The sequence below is a fragment of the Podarcis pityusensis genome, assembly GCF_964106645.2.
Source record: "Podarcis pityusensis genome assembly, chromosome: 13".
Taxonomy (NCBI): domain Eukaryota; kingdom Metazoa; phylum Chordata; class Lepidosauria; order Squamata; family Lacertidae; genus Podarcis; species Podarcis pityusensis.
Window position 1 is genome coordinate 1236414 of NC_138038.1, and position 16878 is coordinate 1253291.

The 16878-nt window shown below is 47.6% G+C and overlaps 2 protein-coding genes across 10 annotated transcripts in view; one reads left to right on the forward strand and one right to left on the reverse strand.

Annotated features, from left to right (window-relative positions):
* FOXN4 (forkhead box N4) overlaps positions 1 to 10212 on the reverse strand; it is a 65979-nt gene extending 55767 nt beyond the window's left edge. For 2 of the 7 annotated variants that reach the window (XM_080979213.1, XM_080979210.1), the window contains exons 1-2: positions 9796 to 10209; positions 8580 to 8675 (exon numbers count right to left, since the gene is read on the reverse strand). The gene's annotated coding sequence lies outside the window, so the exon portion shown is untranslated. Of the gene's footprint in view, positions 1 to 8579; positions 8676 to 9795 lie in introns of all 7 variants that reach the window. The other 5 variants (XM_080979217.1, XM_080979214.1, XM_080979215.1 and 2 more) reach the window with 5 other exon arrangements.
* MYO1H (myosin IH) overlaps positions 1 to 16878 on the forward strand; it is a 77221-nt gene that overhangs the window by 2165 nt on the left and 58178 nt on the right. Inside the window, exon 1 of one of the 3 annotated variants that reach the window (XM_080979181.1) lies at positions 10359 to 10514. The exons of 1 other annotated variant lie outside the window; for it this stretch is intronic. In XM_080979181.1, the coding sequence (XP_080835307.1) occupies positions 10458 to 10514 (57 nt within the window). In that variant the 5' untranslated portion in view covers positions 10359 to 10457. Of the gene's footprint in view, positions 1 to 10358; positions 10515 to 11003; positions 11111 to 16878 lie in introns of those variants that run through there. One more of the 3 variants, XM_080979183.1, reaches the window with a different exon arrangement.

The following is a 16878-nucleotide window of genomic DNA, read 5'->3' on the forward strand; positions in this document are numbered from 1 at the left end:
AGTCTGCCTGCCTCCTCCCATTCAGCCGCCCTACAGCTGGGGCGGGGGGAGGCAGCGGGTGGACCATTTGGGCAGGGATGCATCCAAGCCACCACATCTCGCTCAGGAGAGACGCATAGCTCAGGCATGGGTGCAAGCCCCACGGCGAGTGCCGCCCGGCATTTTGTCACCCCCTCAGTGGTGACACCTGGGGCGGCTTGCCCCCACCGCCCCCTCTTCCTCCGCCCCTGCTTATGAGGAGTGCTTGAAGGAGCTGGGTATGTTTAGCCTGGAAAAGAAGAGACTGAGAGGAGATTTGATAGCCATCTTCAAATATCTCAAGGGCTGTCTCATGGGGGAGGGAGCATGCTTGTTTTCTCCTGCTCTGGATGGTAGGACTCGAACCAATGGCTTCAAGTTGCAAGAAAGGAGATTCCAACTAAGCATCAGGGAAAACTTTCTGACCGTAAGAGCTGTTTGGTAGTGGAACAGACTCCCATGAGAGTTTGTGGGCTCTCCTTCCTTGGAGGTTTTTAAACAGAGGTTGGATGGCCATCTGTCATGGATGCTTTAGCTGAGATTCCTGCACTGCAGGGGGTTGGACTAGATGACCCTTGGGGTCTCTTCCAACTCTAAGATTCTATGTACATTCTGGTACACTTTACTTGCCTGGAGATGTGCAGAGTTTGCAGGGTGGGTGGACAGTGCAAATTAAGTAAGTCCATCTTGAAATGTGAACTGAGTTTAATTTCTTCCCCATCACTAATTGCACACTATCTAGACATGCATAGAATTGCAGGTGCATGTTGAGGAATTTAAGACTATGCAGTCAGATGAACCACACTGCAACTTACTTCTGAGGAATCACCCAGAGCTGGATTGAACATATTGTTGTGATGCTTGTGGGGGGGGGGGAGGGGTTAGGGTGTGTGCCTGAGCCCCTTCTAACTCCTGGACCCAGCAAGGGTTACAATCTAATGGAGGATCCCGCTGTTGAAGTAGCCAGGCAAGGGCCATCATGATCCCTAAGTGTGGGTATAAATAATGGGTGGGGTATAAATAATAAATTATTATTATTAATATTAAGAAAGGAAGTTGCTCTGTGTCAGAGGGCAAATGGGTGGGTCAACTGGTCAGTGGTTAGGCGGACCAAAGCCGGAGCCAGGGTGTGTGTGAGAATTGGTCTAGAAGCAGGCAGCAGGCAGCAACCTGAGGGGAGAGAGGGGGAAAAGAAGACCCAGGTAACTACCAACTGGTGAGTTTGATACAGGCAACAACCAATTTAGGCACGTCCGAATGACGCACAATTACATATGTGTACACAGTGCCAAAGCCAGAAGTAGTGCCAAACCGTCATAAAAATGTCACAAAAAGGGGCGGAACAAGGCAGGGTGGGGTGGAATGGGGTGGAGTGGACTTAGGTGAGGATTGCCTGTAGGAATGATCCTAGAACAGATAATGCAACAGTTGCTCTGTGAGCACTTAGAAAGGATGCTGTGATTACTATGACCCAACACAAGTTTCTCAAAAGCAAATCATGCCAGACAAATCTAATTTCTTTCTTTGATGGAATCACAAGCTTGGTGGATCTGGGGAATGCTGTGGATGTAGTATATCTTGATTTCAGCAAGGCTTTTGACAAAGTTCCCCATGATATTCTTGTGAGGAAGCTGGTAAAATGTGGGTTGAATGAGGTAACAGGTGAATTTGTAGCAGGTTGACTGACCAAACCCAAAGAGTACTCATTATTGGTTCCTCATCATCCAGGAAAAAAGTAATAAATGGGGTGATGCAGGGCTCTGTTCTGGGCCCACTGATGTTCAACAACTTTATAAACGACTTGGATGAAGGAATTGAGGGGATGTTTATCCAATTTGCAGATGACAGCAAACTGGGAGGGGGAGCTAATGCCACAGAAGACAGATTCCAAATTCAAAATGACCTCAACAAATTGGAGAACTGGGCGCAAGCTAACAAAATGAATTTCAATAGGGACAAATGTAAGGTTCTGCATTTAGGCAGGAAGAACCAGATAAACAAATATAGGATGTGGTACACCTGGCTTACTAGCAGTACATATGAAAAAGATCCGGAGGTCTTGGTGGACCACAAGCTTAACATGAGTGAACAGTGTAATGCAGATGCAGAAAAAGCTAATGCTATTCTCGGCTGCATCAACAGAAGTCTAGTGTCCAGATGAAGAGAAGTAATAGAACCCCTCTATTCTGCCTTGGTCAGACCACACCTGGAATACTGTGTCCAATTCTGGGCATGGGCATAGCCAAGGAAGGGTAGGGGGCAGCTGCCCCCCCTAAATCAATACAAATCAATACGAATCTGAGGTTCTGCAGCCCCCAAACAAAAGCCTGCCCCCCTAACAAAAATCTTGGCTATACCCATGATTCTAGGCACCACAATTTAAGAAAGATGTTGATAAGCTGGAAGGTGTGCAGAGGATCAGTTGAAGTAGCTGCTGATGTTTATCCTAGAAAAGAGGAGACTGAGAAGAGATATGATAGCCATCTTCAGATATCTCAAGAGCTGTCACATGGAAGATGGAGCAAGCTTGTTTTCTCCTGCTCTGGAGGTTAGGACTTGAGCCAATGGCTTCAAGTTACAAGACCTAAGAGGAGGCATGTAGTGGTGATAGGGGATTCCCTACTGAGGGGAACAGAAGCAGTGATCTGTGGGCCTGACAAGATGTCTCGGGAAGTGTGCTGTCTCCCCGGGGCTAAGATCCAAGATGTAATTGAACAACTGCAAGGAATCATAAAACCCACTGACAAATACCCCTTCCTCTTGGTTCATGTGGGAACCAATGACACTGCAAGCAATAGGCTCCAGAAGATCAAAAGAGACTACGAGGCTCTGGGCAGGAAATTGAAGCAATTAAATGCACAAATTGTCATCTCATCTGTCCTCCCAGTTGAACGACGTGGCCCAAAGAGAGAGGGAAAAATAGTGGCAGTGAACAGCTGGCTTCGCAAATGGTGTAAACAGGAACGGTTTGGATTCTTAGATCATGGACTGCAGTTTCTTGAAGATGGACTTCTGGCAAGCGATGGGCTGCACCTCACAATGGTTGGGAGGAATGTTTTTGCCAAAAATCTCAGAAACCTCATCAGGAGGGCTTTAAACTGACTAATGTGGGGGAGGGAGACGGTGCTCCTGAAGGTAGAAGTCTATCAATTGATGAAGATGATCATCCAAATGTCATAGACCAAATGGAGCAAACGGCACGCAGACCTAGTGGTGGGAGGAAAAAATCCTTAAATAAGAGACACGGGGGAATGATTAATGGACTTCAATGTCTGTACACTAATGCACAAAGCATGGGAAATAAACAAGATGAGCTTGAGCTCTTGGTACAGCAAACTAAATATGACATAATAGGCATCACTGAAACCTGGTGGGATAAGTCCCACGATTGGAATGTAATAATGGGGGGATACAATCTAGTTCAGAGAAACAGACCAGAAGAGCATTTGGGTCAAAATTAAGGGAGAGAAGAATAACAGTGACCTCATTGTGGGAGTTTACTATAGATCCCCAAGCCAAACGGAGGACATAGATGATGCCTTCCTGGAACAGATGGCCAAGCATGCAAAAAGAAGGGAGATAGTAGTAATGGGGGACTTCAATTACCCAGATATTTGTTGGATGTCAAACTCAGCCAAGAGCATAAGGTCAAACAGATTCCTCACTGGCCTTGCAGACAACTTCATTGTCCAGAAAGTGGGAGAAGCAACAAGATGAACAGCCATTTTAGATCTGGTCCTAACCAATGCTGATGACCTGGTTAGTGGGGTAGAAGTGGAAGGATCATTAGGCGCGAGTGATCATGCTCTTCTGAAGTTTACTATACAGCGGAAAGGAGCAGCCAAGCATACTAGGACTCAATTTCTTGACTTTAAGAAAGCCGACTTCATAAAACTTAGGGAAGTGCTGGGTGAGATCCCATGGACAGTAATACTAAAAGGAAAGGGAGTTCATGATGGCTGGGAGTTTAGAATCATAGAATTGTAGAGTTGGATGGGACCACAAGGATCATCTAGTCCAACCCACTGCAATGCAGGAATCTTTTGCCCAACATGGGGCTCAAACCCATGACCCTGAGATTAAACGTCTCACAGCTCTACCGACTGAGCTATCCGTTTACAGCATTTTCCCCATTGTCTCTTAAATCAATTCAAGCCCCGCACATTACTCTATGAACTCATAGTTCATATGCACATGTATGCGGAATAATGCCCTTCTGCCAAAATCTCAGGCAAGTCTAAACGACTGTAAAAACAAAGTTGGAGGTGTTAAATAGTCATAAATACATTTCTAAAGGGAAAAGAACAAATTAAACTATCAAGGATAGAAAAAGCACTGCATAGAACTAGGTCATACAAGCAATATTGACAGTTTCGCTTTCTCAACACTCAAGACTAGAACTGTAAATTAAAACAAAAAGATTGTTTTTAAATAAAAATGTACCAGCCTGCAAATATTTTTATATACTCAGTTAAAGACAAAACACCACAAGGTTCTTATCATGGAATACTAACTCTTTCCTTAGCCTAAAAATCTGCATTGACTAATAAAGCTTTAAATGCACTAAATAAAATCAAGAGCAGCACTATACAGAAATAAATGGAAGTTACAGAAAGTGCAGACATAAAACCAAATGACATAGTAAATATGAACTGTACAGAAAAGAAACACATTTAATTTGCACTTTAATGCTGTCTGTATTTATACTGTAAGAATTCCAGTCATAATACTTTTCTATTTCACGACACTATTTTCAGTGAATTAATCTACTGTTGAAACAATCTATTTTCTCCTACTTCTGCAGATTCTACTATACCTATCAATTAGCTTACTAATTGTTAAGAGGGAGATAGTAAAAGCACAACTTCAGGCAATACCAATGAGACGGAAACATGGAAGGTACCTAAAGAAGCCAGGCACGGCTAAGGGAGCTGGGCATGTTTAGCCTGGAGAAGAGGAGGTTAAGGGGTGATATGATAGCCATGTTCAAATATATAAAAGGATGTCACATAGAGGAGGGAGAAAGGTTGTTTTCTGCTGCTCCAGAGAAGCGGACACGGAGCAATGGATCCAAACTACAAGAAAGAAGATTCCACCTAAACATTAGGAAGAGCTTCCTGACAGTAAGAGCTGTTCCACAGTGGAATTTGCTGCCAAGGAGTGTGGTGGAGTCTCCTTCTTTGGAGGTCTTTAAGCAGAGGCTTGACAACCATATGTCAGGAGTGCTCTGATGGTGTTTCCTGCTTGGCAGGGGGTTGGACTCGATGGCCCTTGTGGTCTCTTCCAACTCTATGATTCTAGGATTCTATGAAAGGAGATTCAGACTAAACATCAGGAAGAACTTTCTGACAGTAAGAGCTGTTTGACAGTTTTCTGAATCAAAATTGGACTCCCTCTGTACTATTTACACCTGAAAATTTGCAGACTCACAGAATTGTAGAATCATAGAAAATTTGTAGACTCATAGAGTTGGAAGGGATCCTGATTGGGATCTAGTCCAATCCCTGCAATGCAAGGAATGAGAGTCTACAACCTCTTTGAGGAGGCCATTCCACTCTTACCACAAGTAAGATCTTCCTGATGTTTAGTTGGAATCACGTTTCTTGCCATTTTAACAATAACAATAACAACAATTTATTTATATGTTGCCCCAGCCACTCTGGGCGCCTTCCAACAAAATAAAACATGAAACATCCATTGGTCCCCATCCTGCCCTCTGGAGCAGGAAAAGACAAGCTTGCTCTATCTTCCATTTAACAGCTTTCAGGTATTATACCCATTTTAACTAAATTCCTAGGCAGATCAGATAATTTTACCGCTACCCTTTTGTCAGGTGCTGTAAACAAATCACTACTAAAGTGGCAAAATTCAGGGCATCAGCAAGCATTACTAGGAACTGGAATATTAAATCTCTTTACCAAGCACGCTAGCAATGCAGCAATCCACTGAATGTGTGACAAAGCACATGCCTATCCTAGTCCTTTGCTGTGCTGATAGTTCCTAGTAGTCTTCTACTGGTCTGTAAATTGCAAATTGCATTTGTAATTGCCTGTAACTTAGAGGCTGGTCTGTGTCCATGATAATACAAATTGGATTGGGCATCATCTGAGTTTAAGAGTGAAAAAAGATTTGCAGACATTCCTGTTGTAAATTCACTTCCCCAGGTGAGAAGCGGGAGTCAGAATTATCATGTCTTGTGAGTTATTGAGCACATTAAACATTAACTTCTTGGTCTTATTGTTAGCCCAGTTCTCTGCACTTTTAATTTTTAAGCACCGCCTGCCTTGGACCCAACTTGGCAAGAGATCCTGTGACTTTGCTCACCAGCTATGCATTATTCACCATGAAGGCTGTGGCTTAGTTGGGCTTCCTTGGCTTCTGAGCTCCAAAAAGCACACTGGCCTCCGTTGGTTCCAGTGATTTGGGGTGGTGGGCGATGGGAGGGAGGGGGGTGTCACGAGGGAAGAGTGACATTTTCAGCTCGATCCCTTTTGTGATCTCTGGCTTATTTCCATGCTCAGCCTGTAATGTACCTGTGGCTAATCAAAGATCAGCAGTGGCTGCAATATAATCTCTAGGAAGGTCCGGTTTCTCGCTCTTATCTGGAGAAGCAGCCAATACTCACCTCCCTGGGACTCGAAGGGCAAAGCCACCGACATGCAGCATGAATTATTGAGCTTTCTCCACTGGGACAGAAGAGCCGCTTCTCATAACTCACGGCATCGTGTTGAGGCTACGCTGGATGGATCCTAAGCAACTCGCCAAGCGAGCTCTGAATGGCTTAGCTGGAACCATTGTTTGAAACGGCCTTCGGGATGGCTGCCCAGGTAATCTTAGCAATGGGGCGAGGTTGTCGTGGTGGAGAACTGTCCAGACCTAGGCTGGGCTTGCTTCGCTTCTCGGCAGCCGCGCAGCTCCATGGCTGCAGATGGAGTCTCCCGCTGCCTCGACTGTGGGTGCACTATGTGACCTTGGGCAGGCCACGCTCTCAGCACCTCCTCTGCATTTGCTCCTGTTTACCTGAGACAGTTCTGGCACCCTGAAACCCCTGGTTTTGCCGCCTTCTTTTTCTTGTTGGCAGGAGCTGCTGGAGTTCATTTTCTAAGTGAGGGGGTGGACTGCATCTTGCCTGTGGTGTGCATGTGCCCAGATTCCAGCCCATGAACAATAAGGCACCAAGAGGTTGCCATATTCCATGCTGCAGCTATGGAGGCATCTTTTGAACAACTGAGAACAAAGTGCATTAGGAAAAGAGTATTTGCCTTCTGCTCTGCCTTTCACCCAGAGAGAAAGGCAGCCCTTGCCTTTTAAAGCAACAGACAACAGGCTATGGCAGAGTCAATAAGCAGATAGGATGTTGCCTCCATTAACGTCTCCCGCTGGCTGCAGGAAACAATATCTTGATATTATGGGTGTTACAGCTGGTGGGTTCTGTTTCCATCCGATAACTGCTGGAGGTGGGTGTGCACCTGTAAAAGGGAACTTAACAGCCAGCTATCTCACAGAGTTGATGGAGAAAGGGCATCATCCATAAGGTTCCAGCATACACCCCAAGTGTTACTGGCATTCAAGCAACCAAGTCCAAGAAAGCCAGGGATCACAGCTCTGAAACTCTTCCATCCCAGTTCGGCCTCCACTTCCTGTTTTCTCCCTGGAGTGTAGGGTTGCCTTTCCTGGTCTGTCTCCAGGTTGCCTGGCCCCCTCCAGGTGGCAGGTGGAGGAGAGAACGCCTTTAGTGATCATGGTAAAAATGATTAAGAGCGCTGTGCATGCAGCTTGCAAGCTTCAGCCCAGCAACTGCAAATTACAGTACAGACACTCTGAAGGAATTTGCTGTCCTCTGCTCCCCTCTCCCAATTACTTTCCATCTCTGGGGCCTGCCCCTGTGATGTCACCAGGGGGGTCGGCCCTGGGTCTCAAGTCTGGGCCCTGAAAACTCAAAGTCTGGGATGGTCCTGACCTGCAACCTGGGTAGAATTTTAGCTCCGCGGAATTTGAGCTCCATGGGGTAGAAACCTAGAATCTCATTCCTTGTGTAGCACCATATACTCTGGTGGCATTATAAGACTACAGTACGAGCAACAGCAACACGTTTGTATGGAGCTGGTCCAGCCTGCTGCAGGATCCCCAGCTGGGCAGGTCATCTCTCAGCACCTGCCACTCTGGAACAGCTGCAGGCACCCCAGCACCCCTAGGGCCCACCTTCTCCCTGGACCACAAACTGGCAGCTGGCCATTTTAATTCATCACAGTATCCCAGACATAGCATGGCTCTGGAGCATTGTGGGAAATGAAAGTGGACGTGTCGGGGGGGGGGGCACCAGAACCAGGAAGGAGGCACACCAGAGGATTCCCTTCAAACCAGCTTTGCAACCAGGGAGTGGAAGCTTGCCATTCCTGACAAGGAGCTCCTGGCTTTGCCTTTCAACTTGTTGGGGGGAAGTTTCTTCTTTTGAAGTCAAATGTGACTGTATTGGATTTTCTTGGCAACTGGCCATTTGCATGTTTGTTTCATTTCATAGCACTTTGGTCACTGCTCCCAACAGGCTCAACAACACTCACCTCTTGCACCAGGTCCGGGGTGCCACTCAAGATCAGACCCAGGAGCGGACTTCTGGGGAGGAACCATGGCAGGCTAGATATCGGCTGCTGGTACTCCTGCCAACAGACATAATTATGCAGTGACGAGAGATAATCAAGACATAAATCCAGATTGCCAAATTCCCTTTTGAAATAAGGAAGGACAGCAGTAGAGCCTCGCATGCTCAGAAGAAAACATTCATCATGTTGGGGGAATGTCTGTCTTCAGGGGTGGAGAGTGAGGAAAAGCCCTTGGCCAACACACTTCCTAGTAAAGGTAAAGGGACCCCTGACCATTAGGTCCAGTCATGGCCGACTCTGGGGTTGCGGCTTCAGGTCTGCAAACTTCCTTCTTTTAACAGCCAGGTGTTCTAGGGCAGAGTCATTTAGTGCATCCAGAAATGTGACCTTTGTCATGAGAAAGGAGAGACTTGGAGTGTGGCCTTTGTGGCCAGGAGACCTGGCCTTGGCCAGAACTAGCTTCTGACCAGAGCTCTAGTTACTGGGGTGAAGAGTACAGAACTAAAGGAGGCCATGCTTGGGACCCCTTTAATATGGCCAAATTACCTAGGCCGCACTCCAATGCATGCTTACCTGGGGGTAAGTCCCATTGTGCTCAGTGGGGGTTATCTCTGAATAGACATATATAGGGCTGCATTGTTAAAGTTCCATTATATTTAAATTTCCCGACCCACTGTGAGGTGTGGGTGCCCACCCCAGCCCGTTTATTAAAACCCCATCACTCCCAAAGCTCATTCTCCTTCCTGCTTCTCCACAGCCAAACAGGGCTTATAAAAATCATGACAGGGAAGATGCAGCAGTAAATCTAACTAGGGTTGGGTCATTTGTTTGCTTCCAGCCAGGCCGTTATAAAAATCTCATTTCCTAATGCAGTCAGCCATGAAGTGGCAACGGCGGTGGACAGAACCTGTTCGTTTACTTATTTATTACACGAGGCATCGCTGTTGTGGTTGCTTGTCTGGTAAAAGCAATGTTTGCATTAAGTGGTTCTCTAGAGCCTTTTACACCATAACAACATTATTGAAAGGGGGGGGTGGGGAGAGAGAGAAAGTAAGAAAGTAAAAGTCCTGCGTAGGGATGTCATTCGTTCAAATAAAGTAGACCTGCTCATTCCCCTTTAACATTATACGCTAGGAGGTTTGCTTGGCACAGAGTTAAGTGATAGATAAAGCTTCACCTGTTTAATTGCTGCCTGGCTGGCTGCTGAAAAAAGCACAGGCTCAATCAAATACAGGAGGGGGGAGCCACCCAACTGGTGATGCTTTTGTGATTTCACAGGACACCCGCAAACTGTTTTCTTGTCTTTAACAAGTCAGAGCCCCTGAATCTGAGGTCTATGTTCTCTCATCCACCAACTGTAAAGCAGTTAAGAGTGTGATCCGGTGCTTGTCTACTCAGAAGGAAGCCCCGTTTCTAAAGGAAATTGCAACCCAAGCGATTATGAAATGGAATGACAATTCTTCCTCATGCCATTAAGCCCCGTTGGTTCATTGTGCTCCACGGGGTGTCCTTAGCTGCAGGGGCCCCGTCTCCTAAGCACAAGAGGGCCCAGCTGCCCCGGCCCTAGCACCCAGTGGGACCAAGGCCAGGGCCACGCCGCCCATTTCAAGCGCCAGTCAGGCCTTCCTCCAGAGGTTTCTGGGAGCTGTAGTTTGTGGAGGGTGCTGAGAGTCGTGAGGAGAGCCTCCCTCTTCCCTTCCCAGAGCTGCAGTTCGCCGGCTCCTCCTCTCAGCACCCCCACAAACTACAACTCCCAGAGCCCCTTGGGGGAAGCTGTGCCTTTAAAGGGATGGCGCGGCGGGGGCCCAAGAACAGCCCTGCCAAGGAGCCCCGCGCAAAATGGCTCTGCCGGTGGCTGCTCCTTGGAGGAGAGGCAGCATGCCGGAGGCTGAGGAGGTAAGCGGAGCTCCGGGAGAAAAGTATGGGCAGGAAAGGGAAGATGACTTCTCTCTGTCCTGGACTTTCTCATCCCCTTCATCCCCCGTGTATCTGAAGAAGTGTGCTTGCACACGAAAGCTTATACCAAGAACTAACTTAGTTGGTCTTTAAGGTGCTACAGGAAGGAATTTTTCTATTTCGACTATGGCAGACCCACACGGCTACCCATCTGTAACTCATCCCCTTCAGTACAAGAAAGAGGCCCGTCTGAGAGGGGGTTAAAATGAAATGGGGGGAGGCAGCAGGGAGACCCCACGCTTGGGGTTTATTGCCAGGAAACTTGGGAGCGCAGTTTTAAAGAAGCCAAGGGCTATTGATTGATTTGCTTTCTCGTCCGCCCAGGAGCTGAAGGGGCCACGCAAGGCTTTCCTGCTCCCCGGCGTCCCTCCCAGGGAGCTTTGCCGGCTGCCTCGGGGGAGAGACGCTGGGGGGCATCGGGGGTGGGGCTCCCGAGCTGCCGCGCCCCCTAAGCTCCCCACTGCCGGGAAGGCGGGAAGGAGGATTCGGACGCCCAGGGGCTGGGCAGAGGGCGAGCCACCTTAGCCATCGCTTCAGTCAATAAAACGGGGCAACAAAGGAAACACGTATCTCCAGCCGAGTTCTTCTGCATTTCTTGTGATGTTGAAGTAATAAAACTCTTCCCCTCCCCGCCCGATGAAAGAGTCCTGTTATGCAAACTACTTAATTTTAGCTAATCAAACAAAGTGAGGCCTACAAAATGGTCGCATTGCATAGAAGGCAGCTCCCTAGTCAGGCATTTGCTGCCATTGGGACAGGCTGTGGTAGCCCTTAGACACCCGATGGCCTTGCTCCTGCGTTGAAGGGGGTGCCGGGCGTGGCCCCCTGCTTAACTTTCCTGCTGGAGGGTCTTGATTCACTGCCCCCAATGCACCTAGGCTTGAAGTTGGGCAACTGAGAAAATGAGGGGCCGGGTGTAGCTAGGGCATTTGTCAGTGCTGCCGAATGCCCCTTATACAGTGGTACCTCTGGTTACGAACGCTTCAGGTTACGAGCTCCACTAACCCGGAGGTAGCTGCTCCTGGTTGCAAACTTTGCCCCAGGATGTGAATGGAATTTGTGCGCCAGAGGCCCCATTAGCGAAAGCGTGCCTCAGGATAAGAACGGTTTCAGCTTAAGAACGGACCTCCAGAACAAATTAAGTTCGTAACTAAGGTAACACTGTATTAGGCTTATATTTGGGGCTTTTTTCAGATGGAACTCAGGTCTGGCACCTCTCAGGTGGGTGCCATTGCACCTATTTTTCTAGAAAAATAGCCCTGGCTATATTTTGCCTTTTGGCTACAAGAGCCCACACAATAGCTTATCATGCAAGAAAATACAGAACTGAGGGGTTACAAGAACTGGGGCAACAGGAAACCTGTTTGTAGCAGCGGGGTTCAAAAAGTAAAGCACTAAATAGCCCTCTTCACGGTTTGCTTGAGGGCTAGAAGAGAGGGGGCCCACTGGGGCTGTCCCTAAGAAGGCCTTGTCCCATCACACGTCAACTAACTTCATTCTCCTGCTATGAGGTGCACTTTAGTTGGTTGGTCTTCCTGGGAAAGGCGCAGTGTCTGGCCAGCAGCTCACAGGGGCAGAAGGGCAAAACGAGGAGGGCAGGGGAAGGTGGCCCAAGCTCTGCAGTGGAATGAAGTGCCCACCATGCAGCTATGGAAGATGGGGGAGCATCCAGAGTGTGTCTACCTAACAAACTCATAGGGAAGCCTATTTGACTGCCCACCAAGAATCTTGGGCGCTGTTTGGTTGAGGGGCTGAGAACGTTGTATGGATTTGTTTATTTATTAACCTGATCTTCCTCCCAAAGGAGCCCAGGGCAGCAAATCACAAGTGATGAAACAGAACTCCATTTCTCAGAGTTTGCTAGGAGGGGAGGGTGCCCACTAACTTCTCGCTCCAAGATGTGTGTGTCATGTGTGTCTGTGTCTCCTGTGACCTCCCAGGGGTTGGATTCCAAGTCCCTCCATTCCCAACTTCTTGCCAGGTCTGATGAGACCTGAAGCCCCACAGCACCTGGGGGGCTGCAGGTTCTCAGACCCAGATTTAATCCAAGCTGAACACACCATGCATTTAAAGCACATCAAAAGTGCATATTCCCCCTCCCAAGAATCTTGGGAACTGTAGTTTATCCTTCACAGTGCTAAAATTCCCAGTGTCCTTAACAAGGCACACCTCTTAGGATTATTTGGCAAGAGTCGTGGGCTTTGAAAGTATGCTGTGTGTGGAACCTGAGTGTCCAGGCTGCATTTGGTGCCTTGGTGCCTTTGCTTTCCTATGTCCTAAGTCCTTCCTTTGGGTTTGTTTCCCTGGTTCGACTTTGCAACTGCTCAGCTCACAATCAACTCCAGGGAAGTTGCTGTTATGTTGAGGGTCACTGCATTGCTCTGTGATACTGGATTCGAGAGCGAGGCTTGAGCAGGTCAAAAAGGCTGATGTCACGATTGATTGGGAACGCGCAGAGTGATACTTTGTAAAATTTCTGCTGAGATGCATTTCCTCCTCTAAGGTACAGGCTTCTCAGCCCTTCAGATGCACCGTTGTCTTTTTGACAGGTAGTCTCTTGACAACATTGTCCTGGGGTTAAAATGAGTGAAGCACTTTTGGAACCAGGAGAGCATGCAAACTGCGGCAAGTCCCGTCCCTTGCCCCCCCCCCCCAACTATCTGTTAAGTTGAGAATCAGCAATGGGCTGCCAACTCAGCACACATTTAACCCACAAGGTAATGCTGGAATCCGGCAGTTCAGTATCCTACCATCCTGGTGTTGGAACCAGAATCTAGGTCCTAGATGAACTTTGGTCTTGGCTGCAAACACGACATCTGACCCCCCCAAGCATTTGGACTGATGCAGGGGTAAGTTAAAGTTGCAGATGTTCTGTGCAATTGCTCTGGGGACAGTGTAGATTTTGGCTAAGTTTGAATTGAGCTTGAATTGAGTTGCAGCTGAGAAAGGTTTAATGGGATGATTTAGTCACGAAATGCAAAAGTGGATCTGTTTTGTTGTCCTGCTATTTCTCTAAGGTGTAGGATAAATAAACAGACAAATGTCAGCTTTCTCAACTTGCCTCGATGCTTGGGCTGGGATTTATGATGGTTTCCCCTACCTGCAATTGGACTAGGATGCATGTGCTTGTTTTCTGCCAGGACTCGGGGACATCTGTTCTCTTCTACTTGATGGGAGATGTTAAGCCCCTGCTCAGCTCCACATCAGTAAACTTCCATTGCAGGGCCTGGGACCTCTTGGTGATGGAGGGTCTCTTGGAGGGGGGGGGGCGCTTCTCTTCATGACCAGACCTTTGATACAGGGTTGGCATGTGATGGTTGGTCCAGTATTGTCCAGTAAAGAAAGTAATTGCAGCATCAGTTTCTTAGAACTGTATAGTGTGCTGATTACAAAGAGCATCTTGCACAATGCCCAGAGTGCAGCACCTCCAAAAGCTTTGTTGATAAATCTGTATTTATGAGCAAGACTTGAGGGTTAATTCTGAATCAGTTAAGCCAAGCAAAATTTCCAGTTGTGGGGCAGGGAAAGGGGGCATCACTCTCCTGCCTTTTATTCACCAGTAGTTTTGATTTAATTCTTTATAAGAGGGATGGGAACCCCCTTTTTCTGTTGAGGGCCACGTTCCCAAAGGTGGAATCTGCCAGAGGCCTCGTGCCAACTGGGTGCACAGCTGAAGCCCATGGTAGGCAGGGCTGGATACAAAGTGGGGAGCGCAACCTCCTCTCTCTCTCCGGCTTCCTCTCTGCCCAGCCAGATGCAGCAGATCACAGGTCACGCTTGACAGAGGAGGCACTTATTAGTTTGGTAGTCACACGTGGCCTCAAGGCCAACCTTTCTAGTTTTAATCTGCTGTTTTACTTTGTTATGTTCCACTGCTGAATTAGCTGTTGAATTATAACAAAAGGCAGCTGTTCTTATTTTATTTTTTTAGTCCAGCTGTTTTTATTATTGTACACTGATTTATGCTTTAAACAAAATACTGATTTGATTCTTATTTACTGTGTGTTTGCTATTTTTTAACTGTGTCATCTGCCACTTTGGAAAGTGGTTGTACAGAAATGGAAGGTACAAATTTTGGAAAGAAATTTTGCTTCCTCTCCTTCTCAAATCTGGTTTGCAGAACCAGATTAAATTATGTATAAGCAGCAACTGCATACAGATATACGGTACTTGGCTTGCATTATAGATACAGATTGCAGAAATAGTGTGGGGTTTTTTTATTTTTTTTAAAGTGTGTACAAAGTCCTGGTTATAACTCCAGTGATGTATCCTATTATACCATTTGCGCACGCAGGTGATGTCCTATGCGCTGTAACCTCAGAACTTAGAAATAGCCAGCCTGTGCAATCCAGGCTAATTTTTGCAACAAGTAAAAAGCAGGGATGCTACTCTGTTTCTCCAAACCTGACCTGATACCGCTCTTGCACTTTATGCCAAGACATCCTCGCTGCAGAACTTGGGAACATCCTGCAGAGGTGATGCCAAGCCCCTCCCCTCCCCAATGAGCATGTGGCCGCTACACGAGCTTCAGTTTAGTCTCTTGGCTGCTACACGAGCTCAAAGTGTGTTGCTGCTGCTCCTGACCCTTAACAGGTGAATCTCCAGTTTGTAGCTACTGTGCCATTGGAAGCTGCTTTTTCTCAAAGTCAGGGCCTTGATCCGCTTGGCTCAGCATTGCCTACGTGGACTGGCAACACCTCTTTCAGAAGGGGAATAGTCCCAGCCCTACTACAGATGTTGGGGGCTCAAATCTGGGACCTTCTGCAAGTAAAGCAGGGGCTGTGGCTCTGAGCCACGACCCTCCTTGTACCTGCGGCCTCTTTTGACCCCCACAAGATTCTCTCTCTGCTGCTGACCAATCCACAGATAGGGAATTGCATACCCCCTTAACTTTCTGAAGCCCAAGAGACCCACTTTTTTTGTTGGTTTCCCTGCTTGAAATTTGAATGGCCCCTGGCTTGGCCTATTGTTTCTGCACCCCAAATGAGCAGGAGTTGCACCGTCTCAGAGATGACAGCGACTGGAGGGTTCTGGGGGAGGTGGGCAGGGGAGACCGAAAGAAATATGCCTTGATTCCCTCCCACTCATCACAAAGCCCACACTGTTTCAAAGCATCAGGATTCCTGTCCCAAAGAAGGTTCTCTTGACCTGGCCCACCTTGCCATAGCATCCACAGAGCGGACGTGCTCTGCCTGGGGCTCCCCTTCTCTCTCTCTCTTAACCTGTTCATTCTTCACCTGTCGCATTGGGTTGGGGGGGGAGGCCCCAGAGGAAGAGGCCTGACATGGCAGGTCTAACGGAACCCCGCCCCCTGGCCCTGAGCTAGAGGACAGCCGAGCCGGTCGGTCCTCGGCTTAGTCGCTGTAGACCTGCCTGAGCCTGACAAGAAAGAGTTGCCAGGAACAAATCTCTATTGTTCACTGTCATCTTTAAATGAGTGTCAAAGTAGGCAGGGGGGCTTTGACCGTTAACTGCACAATTTGGCGGGGGCCCTTGTGTCCAGCCTGGCCAGCCCAGGCGCCCCCCTCCCGTTTCTCAGATTAGCAGAGGCGGCCTCCAGCCTCTCTCCTAAATGGGCCATCGTTGGCCCTTTGTCCACAGACTGCCCGGTGTGAAATTTGCAGCGACGTTAAATGTTTTCTAATGAATAATTATTGAAAGGAAATGGTGGGATGTGTGTGTAATGGATTGTAGCACATTAAAACGTTTTATTCGGGGGACACAAAAATGTTGTCCTTCATAAGCGCTTTCGGAGAAGGGCTTTCTTCCCCCTCCCCACCCCCGGGAGAGAGGTTTTTAAAAAAATTCTCAGAGGATTACCATCAAACTCTTATAACAGGGTGTCTCTTTCTCTCTCTCTCCCCTCCACCCTGATAGAAATGGAAAGAGGCCCCCTGGCCATCAAATCTTTTTCAAGATGGCAGCCGTGAAGCCTGCGGAACTGTTGGAAGCTTTGGGGTTTTAAAGGAATGTTTTTGAACTGTCTTTTGCTTTGGGAGAATAGGTTGGGTTCCCCTCTCAACCTCTGTGCTTTTCACGGAGAAAGACGATCTAAGGCTGCTGTGCCAAAGTTACAGGCAAGGATTTGTCTATTGACAAGGAACCGTGGAATAATCCTGTCCCCCTCATGCCGATGACGATTAACCTTGCATTTTCTGTTCTCTGGAATATATTGCCATGTAAATGTTTTGCTGTGGGTATAATCAAGTTTAGAACATGATTATATCATCTTTAAAAAACTGCACAGGGGTGTCTGCCAAGTTTTGTCTTTTTCCCAAGCAGACAGCTGGTCACCACATTTATA